This window comes from Aptenodytes forsteri, unplaced genomic scaffold (assembly GCF_000699145.1).
Source record: "Aptenodytes forsteri isolate BGI_AS27 unplaced genomic scaffold, ASM69914v1 Scaffold119, whole genome shotgun sequence".
In the NCBI taxonomy this organism is placed as follows: domain Eukaryota; kingdom Metazoa; phylum Chordata; class Aves; order Sphenisciformes; family Spheniscidae; genus Aptenodytes; species Aptenodytes forsteri.
In genome coordinates, this window is record NW_008796165.1 from 11,340,181 (window position 1) to 11,353,726 (window position 13,546).

At 39.2% G+C, this 13,546-nt stretch overlaps 1 protein-coding gene and 1 long non-coding RNA gene across 2 annotated transcripts; one reads left to right on the forward strand and one right to left on the reverse strand.

Moving 5' to 3' along the window:
* The first annotated feature begins 6 nt into the window (after window positions 1-6).
* On the forward strand, window positions 7-13,514 carry LOC103905661. Its single transcript, XR_657967.2, has 4 exons — window positions 7-371; window positions 5,643-5,805; window positions 6,299-6,441; window positions 11,921-13,514. It is a non-coding gene; the product is annotated as an uncharacterized LOC103905661 (long non-coding RNA).
* TACSTD2 (tumor-associated calcium signal transducer 2) lies at window positions 8,791-11,912 on the reverse strand. Its single transcript, XM_009287407.2, is given in 4 exon segments — window positions 8,791-9,190; window positions 9,193-9,528; window positions 9,530-9,847; window positions 9,849-11,912. Coding segments are annotated over 4 exon segments (1,047 nt in total). The 5' UTR covers window positions 10,026-11,912; the 3' UTR covers window positions 8,791-8,974.
* Window positions 13,515-13,546: the final 32 nt, after the last annotated feature.

Genomic DNA, 13,546 nt, shown 5'->3' on the forward strand with positions numbered 1-13,546 from the left:
GCCGGGGCGTCTGCGGCGCGGCTGTGGAGGGAGGGGAGCGAGGGTATTCCTTCAGGAGGCGCAGAGCCACGCTGCTGCCGTCCCTTCTCCTGTGTGGTCTTTACCCTGGCTTTACCCACGGTGTTGCTGTGAGGTCTGTGTGCTGCCCTGCCTCACCTCATGGCTGGCGTTGGCCCTGATTCCTGTGTCCCTGGGCCTGGCCGTTAAGAGGTTCCGAGCCAGACCTTTAGGCCTCTAGAGCTTTCAGAGCTCATGGGTGTTATGACTTGGGCTTGCTGCTGTTTTTGGAGACCTGAAGCGTCGAAGTGCTTTGCACTACCAGAGAGGGCTGGTGACACTCCTGTGGAAGGGACCAGCCTGCTGTGACAGTGGTAGGTGGGGAGATGATGTTTGGCTTTTCCCAAATCCAAGAAAATGGAAAGCTGCTAACCTAATACGTAACTTTTGGCCTACTCATCTAGCTGACAGAAGTACATCTTAAATGATGTGATGTGAAAAACAGGTTATTTGCTGAATGAAAGCATGAGGCTGGGACATGTGGTAATGACAGGACAGCCCAGGCTTCATACAAGCCCCTGGGCTTTGCATGTAAACAGAGGCCCTTTCATTTCAAAAAGTAAAGAAACACAGATCTTTGCTTTCAGCAGTCACATAATCTGTGTATGAGCACATTCAAGTATTGTTCAGTGTTTGTGGAGATACTCATTAGTCCATCCCTTTTTATTACTGAGGCCCTCTCCTGTGACAGTTCTTAAGCATTGATGTCAGCTGCCAAGGAAAATACATAGTCACCAGATCTTGGAGTCCAGGCCAAGAAGAAACCTTTTGTAGTGATAGGTAGTCTATTTTCAGGAGGCACAATTCCTTTAAGACCTGCCCAGCCTCCATTATTATAAGAGGCATAAAGAGTAAAATCTCTCAGTCAATTAGCACGGCATTAATTTTTGTGGCTGTCAGCTCCAGTCACAGAAACAGCTGGGCTGTAGCAGCAGAAAAGCACTTTGTCTAACCTAAGGCCTGTGTGTGTCCCAGCTGTCAAGAAATGAACTGAGATGAACGCTCTTGTGAATGTCTCCTGATGCTTAATGTCTTTATTTCTTAGACTGTATTTGCCTCCTTTTCTTGTTTTCTTTATCTGGAATTCTCCATTCCTAAGCTAAGCATGAAGGCTTTCTACCATTTCTTCCGTGGAGCAAATTTCATTCTTCCACCTCACAGAGGCTCCACTTTATTTCAAGTTAGCTGAAATTTTTTTTTTCTTTGCATATTTTTGCTATTATTTGTTTCTCCAATTGCATTATTTAACTGTCTGCATAGAGGAGCTATTTCTGCATTCCTGACTTGCCTAAATTCCTGTGAAACTCAATGGCTGTTTTGAGTGTGCAAGGACGGGGCTAAAAATTGTATTCTACATTCTGCACTTCTAAAGTCTCCCCAAGTGGCATCACTTAGAATTAAAACTTCTAAGCAGACAAGCAGCAAATACAGTGCAGGTAATTGTAGGATCTCTCTATCAAATACCAACACTAAATGTCTGTCTATATGAAAATGTGGTAAACAGTTGAGCAATTGGATAGTTACAAAGTGGTGTTTTTCTCTAAATAGACATTTAGTTAAAAAACCATTCTAACTAGTCATTTATACCATGGCTCCTCTTGAATTTTAATGACTATATATGGATATAACCTATGCATTACCTGTCCCAAATCTTTGCTTCAAGTTGCTGTGGAGGAAACCACTTAACGCGAGCTTATCAAAGCTTTTGCTCTCCACATACACTGTACAAATACACTATGCAGTAGTCCTTAGCACAGTTAACGAATTAACACTTTAACAGGTACAACTTTCCTGTGTAGTTGTGTCCATTAGTATCTGTATGTCTCTATATAAGTAGTTGCACTGAACTGAGTGAGATTTTGTATATGTATGAAATTATTCTCACAAGCAAATGTCAAATCCAATAAAAGTAATGAAGAACAGTTTAACTGTAAATATAAAAGAAAATATTTTTCTGTATATTCAGGTGGAAACAATTTGGTAGTAAAGTCTTCCTGCTACCAATTTTGATCATCACAATTAAAAAGTTGTCAGTTAAAATGTACAGTCTTCAGCTTCAAACGAAAAACTTACTATAAAATAATAAAATATTTGGCTTTTATATAAATCCAAGCAAAAACTAAGTATTAATTGATGGTTTTGTCATTCAAGTTTCAGTGTAATTCACTTCTGCTTATTAGCGTTGGGCTAAAATCTTGGCAGAAACAATGCACTCCATCAGCCTTCTGTAAGTCAGAAATTGGATTTAATGCCACTTAGCCCGTTTGGCCAGTTGAAATCCCAAGAGTTCACATGCACTTAAAAGACTAGGCAACACATTTCATAAATACCAAGATTTTTCCAAATGTTGTTCACTGGAATATCCTGTCTTGATCCACTGTGAGTGTATTGTATTGTGTACTAACTGTCCCTTGCCCTCCCTTGCCCCACTGACATACCAGCTAGTAGATGCTATTTAAGAATTTGTTAATAGGTAATAATTATTTCTGCTTATTAACTATGTTGTTGATGTAAAAAAAAAAAGTAGATTCAAAATGCAGAAGATGAAGTTACTCAACCAAACAGAAGTTTACTGCAAAACTGTTCCGCTAAAAGTTGTTATAAAATTCAATACAGTCCTTTCTTTCCAAAACACGGTTGAAGAGGTTGTAAGTAAGGAGTGCTCTTTTCTTTGCTTGCTATTTTACAGTATTTTAATGAAAGACTCTCAGTAAAAGCCACAAAAGTCTATTGGATCCCTTCCTACTAAGGAATTGATTTTGATATCCCAGATGTCCAGTTTGTTAGTGCCATTTATTCAGCACTGGCATTCCTGGGAATCACTTAGTGCTGCCAGTCTTAGTTGACTTGCACTAGTGTTGTATATCTTGCTGACCCAGGATGCTAGTCAAACCAGAATTAAGTGTGTTAGCTATTTTGTTTCTTGTCTGGGGTAAGAGAAATATAGACAAGATACTGGGAGTTAAGGAACCAAATGTACAAACATTCAGATTAAATACATTTTAGGAACTTTTGATTTTGAGGGCCTTAAGATGAAGTAATGAAAATGAACTCCAGCATTACGTATTGCTTTCAGCTTGCCAGCTCTGACAACCATTGCACTCTAGAGGGCAACTTGGATGCTTAGTAGTTGCAAAACTGGCAGAAATTCTGAGAATCTATCACTTAATAACTTTTATTCTTCTAGCTTCTAATTCTTGCACATAATTGCAAACTGCTTTTAAAGCAGCTGACCCGCATAAAAACATCAGTGAAAATAGTAAATATCACAAAATTCTTCTACTAGCTCTCTAAAATGAAAAATTTATTTGGAGAGACTGAAAAAAGGGAGCATTAATTAACTTCCTATGCTTGAGAGATTTTGCTGAAGTCCTTCAGCAGAATTGAGATAATTATAAAGCTATCTTATTTCCAACAACAGAAAAGAGCACGAGAAGATAGGAAGAAAAAAGGAGAACTCAACAGACCTGTGCTAAAAATGAGTGTGTCTGCACTGCACAGTGCTATGGCTACAGCATAGCCACATCCAAATACTTTCTAGTTGTTCCACTTAGCTTTTCTGGGTCCAACCAGACTAGAAAAAATGCTGAGATTTCTCATTTGAAGCGTTACAAGGACAGATGTTTATTTAAAAAAAAAAAAGCTGAAAAAGGTTGGGTGCATATGTCACCAGTACTGTTGGGCCCACATGTAAAAATCTCAGTGGAAAATTAGAAATGCATTCTCATTCAGTCTTTCATTTAGATAATACAAAGTCTCCCTAATTGTTTCTGTGGCGCTTGATTTGTGCAGGAGTGGGACTGTGAGAGTGTTATACCTCAGGGAGCAGGGATCATCATGAAAATGAGATGTGAATCTTGTCAGGCTGCCTGGCGTGTATGAAATTTTAACTAGATAAATCCTGGTACAAGGAATTTTGTTAGAACTGCTGAATAATAATTGTAAAAGTTCTGGAAGTTGATTTTTTCTGCTCTGATAGCAATCGTAATGACTTAAGATTAATATTAGCGTTATAAAAAGAGATAATTGCAGTACTTAAAACCCTGAGGCAAATCAGTAGAAATGCTTTGGAAATGATAATTATACCTGCACAAGGAAGACTATCTGTTTAATAGCATTAACTGGTCCAATTAAGGGGAAGCGGAGAAGGGCCAATTTGTTACTTCTTTAACTATTCTCTGAAAAAGTGGTTTTGATATGCAAGCAATAGAAATTGGTTTGTTTTTTCTAAAGTGATTCCCAGAGGTTTAAACATTTTAAGGACTATTGGGGGGATCTTGTTTCTAGTTGTCATTAAGTGCTTAACATCACAGACATGCTGGTGTTTTACCAACTAAACAAGAGAGGGGTTGGGTGTATTTATGCGGCAGGCGTTTTGTTTCACATTGTTAACCTAATCTGGCCATAATCCCAGGCTAAACATCCATAAAGAGATTATTCTTAATCGGGGGAAGATGGGACAAGAAGAGGATTCATTGTTGTTCCAAAACAGCAGCAGGTTTGGGATATTTTACCACTGATAAGAGCTAGAGCAAGCTGCAGGCTGGCCGAATGGAGCGTAGGATCTGCTGCCACAAAGCTTTCCCTAGGGCTTGCCTGCTCTAACATAAATACTGATGTGTGTGTCTTTAAGTATAGGTGTGGGAACCAACGTGTGTATACACACACCAGTCATTTGCAAACTAATGCAGGGATTTTGTGTCAGTAAGTTGAAGAATACATACTTGCATATATAAACAGGCATGGATTTTACCAGAGGGAATAGAGGGAGCAGAGTTTAAGAGGGTTTTAATCCTTCCATGAATCCTTATCTTTTATTTCCTTGCTGTAGTGCTGGCATTGCTTCTGGCACTTTCCTCAGATCTTGAGTGGTTAAAAAAGTTTTAACTAAAAGTTAAAAGCAAAAGCCCAAAACCACTTTCTGCAGGTGCACAAAGGTGGTAGCGCTGTACGGAAAGGGCAGCTCTATCCTCTTCAGAGTCGTAGCACAGAGACAGGATTTTTTTCTCTGCCAGTGGTTATTTTGAGCTTTCTAAGGCAGCCCTTCAGCAGTTGGAATGGCAGAACATAATTTAGGCAACAGACAGCTCTACCATCGTTAAAGCAAGCATACCCGCTGTTGTATAATACAGGCAGGTAATAGCACAAAGGCACTCTTTCATATCAGCTATGGGTTTATTTCTGTATCTACCTACAGACAGATGCATATTTATACATACAGAGTATTAAAACAGTGTTCCAAAACAAATCAATCCCCTGAATACATTTATGCCTGAGCAGACCCCACAGAAACTGATACAAGATTGATGTTAATCATGTTGTTCAGGGCACTACTTAAAAGCTGTCAGCCAGTGCCGCCTAGAACATAAAACCACCATCACTATCACTGTGCTGGCTGTACCCACAGAACCCACTGCAAAGAGTATAAATCCTACTTACTTAAATACAACGAACAAACACGCCATTAAAACAGGATGATGTAATCAGGAAAAGGATAACTAGAAATTTCTAATTTAGAATGAATAATAAAAAGCATTTTAATTTTGCAAAATTTAAAGCTGACAAGTTCATTTTCTCCTTTTCAGTGAGAACATCAGCAGTGGACAGAAAGTGAAACAAGCTGAACATCATGGACTGTTACAGTAAAATACTTGATTTACCATGTGCAAAAAAGATATTAATATATAGCCCAAGAGGTGGTATGACTGGAACAGCAGGAGAGAAATGAGTACTTAGCGGGAACAATGGGTATGTTTGGTTTATTAAAGTCCAGATCCGACAGTAGCTTTACATAGCTTTATTCAAGTAGAATGATCTAATCCAAAGAGAGGTTCTCTGAGCTCTGCACTGCAATTAATCTTCCCATTGTTTTGATTAATTGCAGACACATACCTTATCATTCCTATTAAATGACCCTAGTGCATTTCCAGTCCCCTAGCAGCATGCAGTCTGCTGGTGCTTGATGACTAGCAAGGAAATAACTGACCACAACACATGATTTTCATGGGGCAGTCCTTTAATGATTAATAAAAATATGAATGGCACCACAACAGCCTCTTCTCAATCTCAACTTCTAAAAAGAAAAGCAGGAGCCAAAGAAAGATGCCGAGACTCTTACCTGTTAAGATTTTTTCAACAATTAGTCACTTTTGCCTCTCCTAATCAAAATTATGCCTACATGTTTATATTCTATTTTAATATAAAATCTCATCATTCACCTTTAAAATAATTTTTTTCTTAGGACATGAAATGAGAAAAATGCAGTGATTTTAAAAGAATGCTGAAAGCCACAGTAGATCCCCAGAAAAGATGGCACATCTCATGATCTTCTCTGATGGAAGGACAGCACCAACCTCTCAAACACATAGCTTTTATCAGCTCTGCGTAAGTTAAGAAAGTGGTTAAGCAATGTACTTGTGTAGGATCAGAATGAAAATTTTCCTTCTTCAGCACTAAGGGCTACTCAGCTCTAGATTTTTAATTTAATCCATTTTATAAAAGCCTAATTGCAAAATTGTGTGGACTTAGCCTAAGTTCTGAATTTTCCTATGACTTGGGAGAATTCAGTCTAGATATTAAATTCTCACTTCATCTTTTATCAGTAATAATGTATATACTTGACTGAAAAACAACCAGCTTGGACGTGTTGCCGTAAGGCACGCAATAAATTACAGACACTGCTCCAAAAGTTTTTGAGTGTCTGAATAGTGCTGATGCAATTGCATAAAAATCTAATTTTGGCGAAACATGATGCATCTGCCCCATCCTATGTATCCAAAGCCCAAATTTTTCCAGCAGGTAAGTGAACAAGAATGAGGTTAAATGGAGATGGTGTATGTTGAGCCAAAAAATATTAAACAAACACCGTCCCACTCCCCGCAAAAGAGCAAGTCTCTTCCTCTTCTATTAGAAACAAAGGTAGAAACAGAATTGAAGCATCTTCACTTTTTTCCTGGTATCCTATTCATTCAGTAGAATCAGAGTGCATATTTAATAGTTTGCCCTACAAGTAGCGCATTACTGACTGTTATTAGAATTACAAACTAGTGACATTGAAACTAATTAACAGAATAAAAGAGCTGACCCTGCTGCAGTGCCTATGTGTAGCGGTCTCATTTTGAACGTAAGCAGATTAGACTGATGGGACTTCAAGACATCCATACACAGTATGGAGAATATAACTGCCAATATTTCAACATTTAACAACTAGCATTAGTTTCTTTAAAATGTCCTTCATGGTGGATATGACCTCCCAAACAAGGAATGCAGCAGATGAGTAGGTAGCAAGGAAGTCAAGTTCTAGTGTCTTGGCCAAATTCCAACTTCAGTAATTACACTCTGCTCTTAAATTCCCCCTGCAGCTCTCCTAGAATAAAGCTCTTTTTCAGCTGTCCTGAAGCATTGTGTAGTATTTCTGTGAAGCTTTACGACACTGAAAAATATCTCCTCTTGTTAAAATTGCAAGGGGAATTCAGGTAGACAGACAGCTATTACCAGAGCTTGAATTTGGGCAGAACACCAAGGTTAACTTACACTTGCAGTGGGATCAAGGGATCTTTGCTGACTAGGAGTGTCAGACCCTTGCTAAAGAGCAGAAGTGGGAACAGCTCACTGTGCTGCCTGAATACAAACTCGGAAACTTGGGATCTCCACACCTGGAAGCGACCGTAGGAATGTTTCCTAACAAAGAACTCTGCATAAAAGCCTCTGGTGCTATAGAGTATCTTACCAAAACTTTATTTGGTTATTTAGAAATATTTATTAAATTATTTGTTTATAAAAAAAGTTCCAGCAACTTTAAAAAAAAAACAAAACAAAACAACCCACATTTTTAAAAAAGCCTTTACCAACAGAAAAGCAGCTATATAACACAATTATGCCAAGGCAAGTATTTGAATTCCAAGTAGCAGCTATACCAAGAACCACTCAAAGAGTATTTAAGCAAGCTGAACCAGGCCTGCAGTACTAGTGGAAGCATCCTACATTATGCTAAATAGACAGCTGTAACAGTTTTCTTAGCCTCTAAATTGGGACTCATTTAAAATATTTAGGTAACTGACTCTCAAATTTGTTTATACCCAAAACCAAAAAAAGTCATTCTTACTCAAGAACCACTCAGAGTATTTAAGCAAGCTGAACCAGGCCTGCAGTACTAGTGTAAGCATGCTACATTATGCTCTATAGACAGCTGTAACAGTTTTCTTAGCCTCTAAATTGGGACTCATTTAAAATATTTAGGTAACTGACTCTCAAATTTGTTTATACCCAAAACCAAAAAAAGTCATTCTTACTCAACTAGAATAATTTAGCACCATCACTGTACAAATTCCTGTAGAAAGGAAAAAGGCTCTCCAAATCCATCCACATACACTGAGTCTGTTTGCTACTTGTATTTTGTGCCTTTTTTTTTTTTCCCCCTCCTGTTGTTGCCTTTCTTTTTTCAGATGCCTTTCTTTTTTCAGATCACATTTTTAAAAAAGCCTTTACCAACAGAAAAGCAGCTATATAACACAATTATGCCAAGGCAAGTATTTGAATTCCAAGTAGCAGCTATACCAAGAACCACTCAAAGAGTATTTAAGCAAGCTGAACCAGGCCTGCAGTACTAGTGGAAGCATCCTACATTATGCTAAATAGACAGCTGTAACAGTTTTCTTAGGGTCTAAATTGGGACTCATTTAAAATATTTAGGTAACTGACTCTCAAATTTGTTTATACCCAAAACCAAAAAAAGTCATTCTTACTCAACTAGAATAATTTAGAACCATCACTGTACAAATTCCTGTAGAAAGGAAAAAGGCTCTCCAAATCCATCCACATACACTGAGTCTGTTTGCTACTTGTATTTTGTGCCTTTTTTTTTTTTTCCCCCTCCTGTTGTTGCCTTTCTTTTTTCAGATGCCTTTCTTTTTTCAGATCAGGGCAGCTGTAAGCTCGGTGCTTTTATTTCACCCATTTCCTTAATCTCAACTTTCTCATATTTTCTCGTCCGCAGCCACCTCAGAATAACCAGCACAGTGACACCAAAGTCAGCAGTCAGTATCACCACTGTCACCGCAGCACTAACGCCAGCAACCAGTTGTCTCATACAAAACTCTGGTGGCTTTTCATCAACATAGTAAATTGTTATTTTTTTTCAATATCCAGAGCATCTCTATTGACAGAGATAGTTAATGTACTGTTAGAATGAAATAGGGAGTCATCTTTTACATCTTTTTCAAAGTAATAGGCTACATCAGCTTTATCTACATCACACCTAGATTTCTCAGAGTCATTCTGGTTCAGGCGGATTTGGATAACTGGGGAATCATACTTAACGGCTGCAATGTACCTGGGATGCAGTTTGTGTCAGCTCTCAAACAGATGTTTCAGGGCATTTGCTAGATCGGGAACATCAAAGGCACTGGACCTTTTTTTGTGCTTCAGTTCAATGTAGATCCAGCTTGTTCTAAACAGTTCACTGCAACTCAAGACTTTTGTCACCCTTTTTGGTTCTTCTTACTCCAGCAGTGTCCACACACCAGCAAGTACTGGTTTGATTGCACTGCCTGGCTTTGAAGATACCACTGTTCTCACAGTCTGGATTGTAAATGCCATCATTATCTAACAGCCCATGGGGATGGTCCCAGAAGTGCTTCTCCTTCAGGGGGATCATTTCTGCCTTCATCAGCAAGCATTCTGAAGTCAGTGTTGAACAGTCTACCTTGTGATTTGAACATACCAGCGTGCAGGTGCGGTTCCCAGATCCGTCCTGCGCACATACCACCCACTTGTTGGTTGCACAGGTACCGACCGTTGTTCTGTGCTGATGAAGCTACCGCCAGAATCAAACCCAGCAAAACCTCAGACAGAGGCTCCATATTGCAGGTGAAAAGCATGGATAAAGTCCCAAGTGATAGCAGGCAATATCTGAAATGACTGCCATCTGATACCCAAATCCTAGGGAAGTCAACAAGCTGCACTTTCATCTGTTACTTCTCAGAGAGCGGCACCAATGCCTGCCTCCAGATGCCTGTGATCCCTCTTACTTGATGAGGAAACAACAGGGAAGAGACAAAAGCCAATCTGAAGGCCATACCTTGGGCTTCCCTTATGGATTAAAGCACAAGCAGCTTGCCCTTTTCCTTCTTTAGACTTTTTATGGACTATGTAAATGCATGTTTAAGGAATTTCTCCCATTTCTGTTGGAAGAAATCCTATTCCTCCACTTCCATCATGGTTTTTCCTGCATCTTCCATCACACAGAATCTGTATTATTCCACTGTCTAGATTGTTATCAGTTATGGACTTCCTCCTTTCTACTTGCGTATATTTATAAAACAAAGCCTTCTAGAGTTTTATGTATGCTGCCTGGAATAGCTGCCAGTTCAGGAGGAACAACTGTTCATCAGTTTGATGGCTGCTCTCCTACTTACAGAGCACAGGAGCAGAGTCTCATCTTCCAGCATGGAAAGCTTCTCTCCCCCGTTTCCTTTGGCACATACTCATCCCAAGGCAGTACTAGGAATGATGATTTTTATGCTTGCATTACCCCTACAAAGTTGTTAGCTGTTTCTGAAGAAATTTTTCAATCTGAACTTTGAGTAATGCCTTTCGCAGTACACTCCAGTAGGTCCCAAGTGTCCTAATGATCTACAAAGCATGAGTTACCCTTTCCATGGGTTTTGGCAGTAGCTGAAAGATATTTTCCAGTTTGCATTAAGCAAGTCCCATTCATCTGATTTGTCAGACACTTTATAAATCATTATTTTGGGACCAGTAACAACCACAGAACAGTGTATACACCATTCTCCCATCCACACAACTTGCACACTGCCTTGTGGTCAGCTCCTTTTACCTGTGCTGCTGTTTTCCTGAGGGCCTGCCCTGCTTCAAATCAGTGCAAGCTGGGCTACTTGTAGTGACGGCTTGCATCTGTGTGAACAGTAGGAAGTTAGCCTGGCTGCCAGCAAGTCATTTATAAAACAGTATAGGTTTAAAATTAGAGCTCCAGATGTAAATACCCTCTACCACTAGAGAAGGGCACAGTCTGGAGTTGAACTTTGCAGCTAGACCTATTTCTAAATAAGCCACAGAAACACATGCTACTTAAGGGAGCAAAGATGAGACAAGTTCTTCAAATTATTCCTGGCTCCTTTATAGCACATTATCACACCTCTCCATTTCCCCTTCCTTCAGATAAAAATAACAGTAGTTACCTTTCTTAGAAAATAATTGAGATCTACAATTAAAATGATGATAAAAATTGCTAGGTATTTCAAGTTGTCATATTGACAATTCTTTGATAATAGTTTAGAAATTAAAAACGGGGAGTTACTAAGTCATTTACCTATAATAATCTGCCTTTTTTTTTTTTTTTAATTTCACATCCCTCCTTCAAAGTCAAAATCCATTTAACTCTCACCTACATACTCGTATCTTGTCTTTATTTTATTGCACATCACGAACTTTAGAGAGGGTAGGTTTTGATTTTTCTTCTCTCTGGAGGACAGAGCCTCAACTGCTGTGAACTTACAGCTCACAACCGGCTTCAGTGAAGCGATGGCAATTTCTATACGGCTGAGAGATGTGCTGCCCTTGTGCTTAGAAAGCACCACATGGATGGGCAGTAACAGGACTTTGGTAAATAGCACTTTGCTTTTATGATGTTTACAGACATTCACGTTTGGTCTCAGCCTCATATTATCATTTGACAGTTTCCCCTTTTTACGGACACTTACAGTGGAGAAAAATTAACTTGTTTGTCAAAAGTAACACATGGAAGGAAAACCATAGGTAACAAAACGACACGGTCTGTTTTCCCTACTGGTGAAGATTCTCGTTGTTACCTTAATTAAAAACTGCATTGTCTCTTCCCTCAAAGGTGGCCAGAAGCACGACGATGGTTTTAGAATATACCCATCACCAAGCAAAAAGCATAGAACAGTGGCAAGACAAGGGCAAAGAAGGAGTAATTTTCAGTTTCCCTGACAGAGCTGCATAAATTGTCAAAATAAAAGTGCACTTTTCCATTGACTTTTTTGTACTGGTGGATTTCCTCCTCTGGTAAATAAGGAGAGAACAGACTTATTTTGAAGACAAAAGTCTTTCCAATTATTTATCTATCTATGTAATGTCTCTATGACACTAAAAAAAAATATTTCCTTTAATCCATGCTAAACTGTAATGGCACTACAAGAGTTAATTATTTAGAACAGCAGGCTGTAAAAGGAATGATCCTGCAGGAAATGTGGAGTGCAGTATTTCTTTAGTGATCTCTGCTTCCATGGAAACAGTTTCTCAGCACAATTCTAAATCTCATAAAAATAGGGCACTAGGTCTATGTAAAACAGCAAGACATTTCCAATTAAACAACCAGAATGCTTTTATCTAGGCCATTAAATACTTTGTTCAGTACCAAATATGATTACAATGTTCACTGGGATGTTAACAACCAGCTACTTCCCATGCGCCGGCTCTGTGGGGCCGGATGAAGTCACCCTGCATGCATCCTGATGTCCCTCGCCTCCTCAGTGGGGTTCACAGCAACAACACAGCATGTTTCCTTCCCCTTGCAGATGCCGAGGTGCGCTGCTCTGCCACACCACGCCTTTCGAGGTGCACTGTACACCTCCGTGCTGCTTGCTTTCCACCTCCATGGCATCTCTTTCCCCTACACAACACCATGTCCTCACAGCTCAGTAATGCCCGGCAGACCAAATTCTCTGCTAGCACAGCAGGAAAGAGTTTATCTGGCTCCTGCTGCTGGCAGAAATAGAGCAAGAACCAACACACTTGAATCAAATTTGGGTAATGAATATAGTTGCTTGAAACCTAGTTTGATGATCACCTTCAGAATTCACTGGAGTTGCCCATGAAAACAAACCCATTACATTACCTACTTTAGTGATGCTCCAGCCAGGATTATCTGTGAAAACAGTGTGGAAAATACTGATCTACCATCCTGGCATCTCTGCCACAAAGTGCCATTGGACAATTTTCTGAAGGAGACTAAAGCAGAGGGTTTGCAAGAACAAATGAAAGAAACAAATCTATACCAAGATACACGGCTACTGCCCATAAAATTTAATCACTAGCCAGAAGTTTACATGCACTAGTAAGAACAGTTTTGTGCTTTGTTCAAAGCCTTTTTTGTATCAGCTGTTGCAAAGCTCCCTCTAGTGGTATTAAACTTCGTTGAATCACTTGGTTATTGTTACTGACTTTGAGTAAATACCAGATCTGATGCTCAAGAGACGAGAAGCTATTACAAATGTGGAACACATCTTTCAAGGTACTGCACACGCAGTTTTTATTAGTAGACTCTGGCATACCATCAGTCAGGAATAGCAAAGCAGCAAGCAAAAGGAAAAAAGTACTTATCAATGGCAACAGTGTTAACTTTTTTTGTTTGGCTGGTTTTGGTTTTTGTTTGTTTGTTTTCCTCAACTGAATTGTTCTTGGAAAGTTACTTATTTAAAATAATAATAATAATAAAAAAATACAGGCA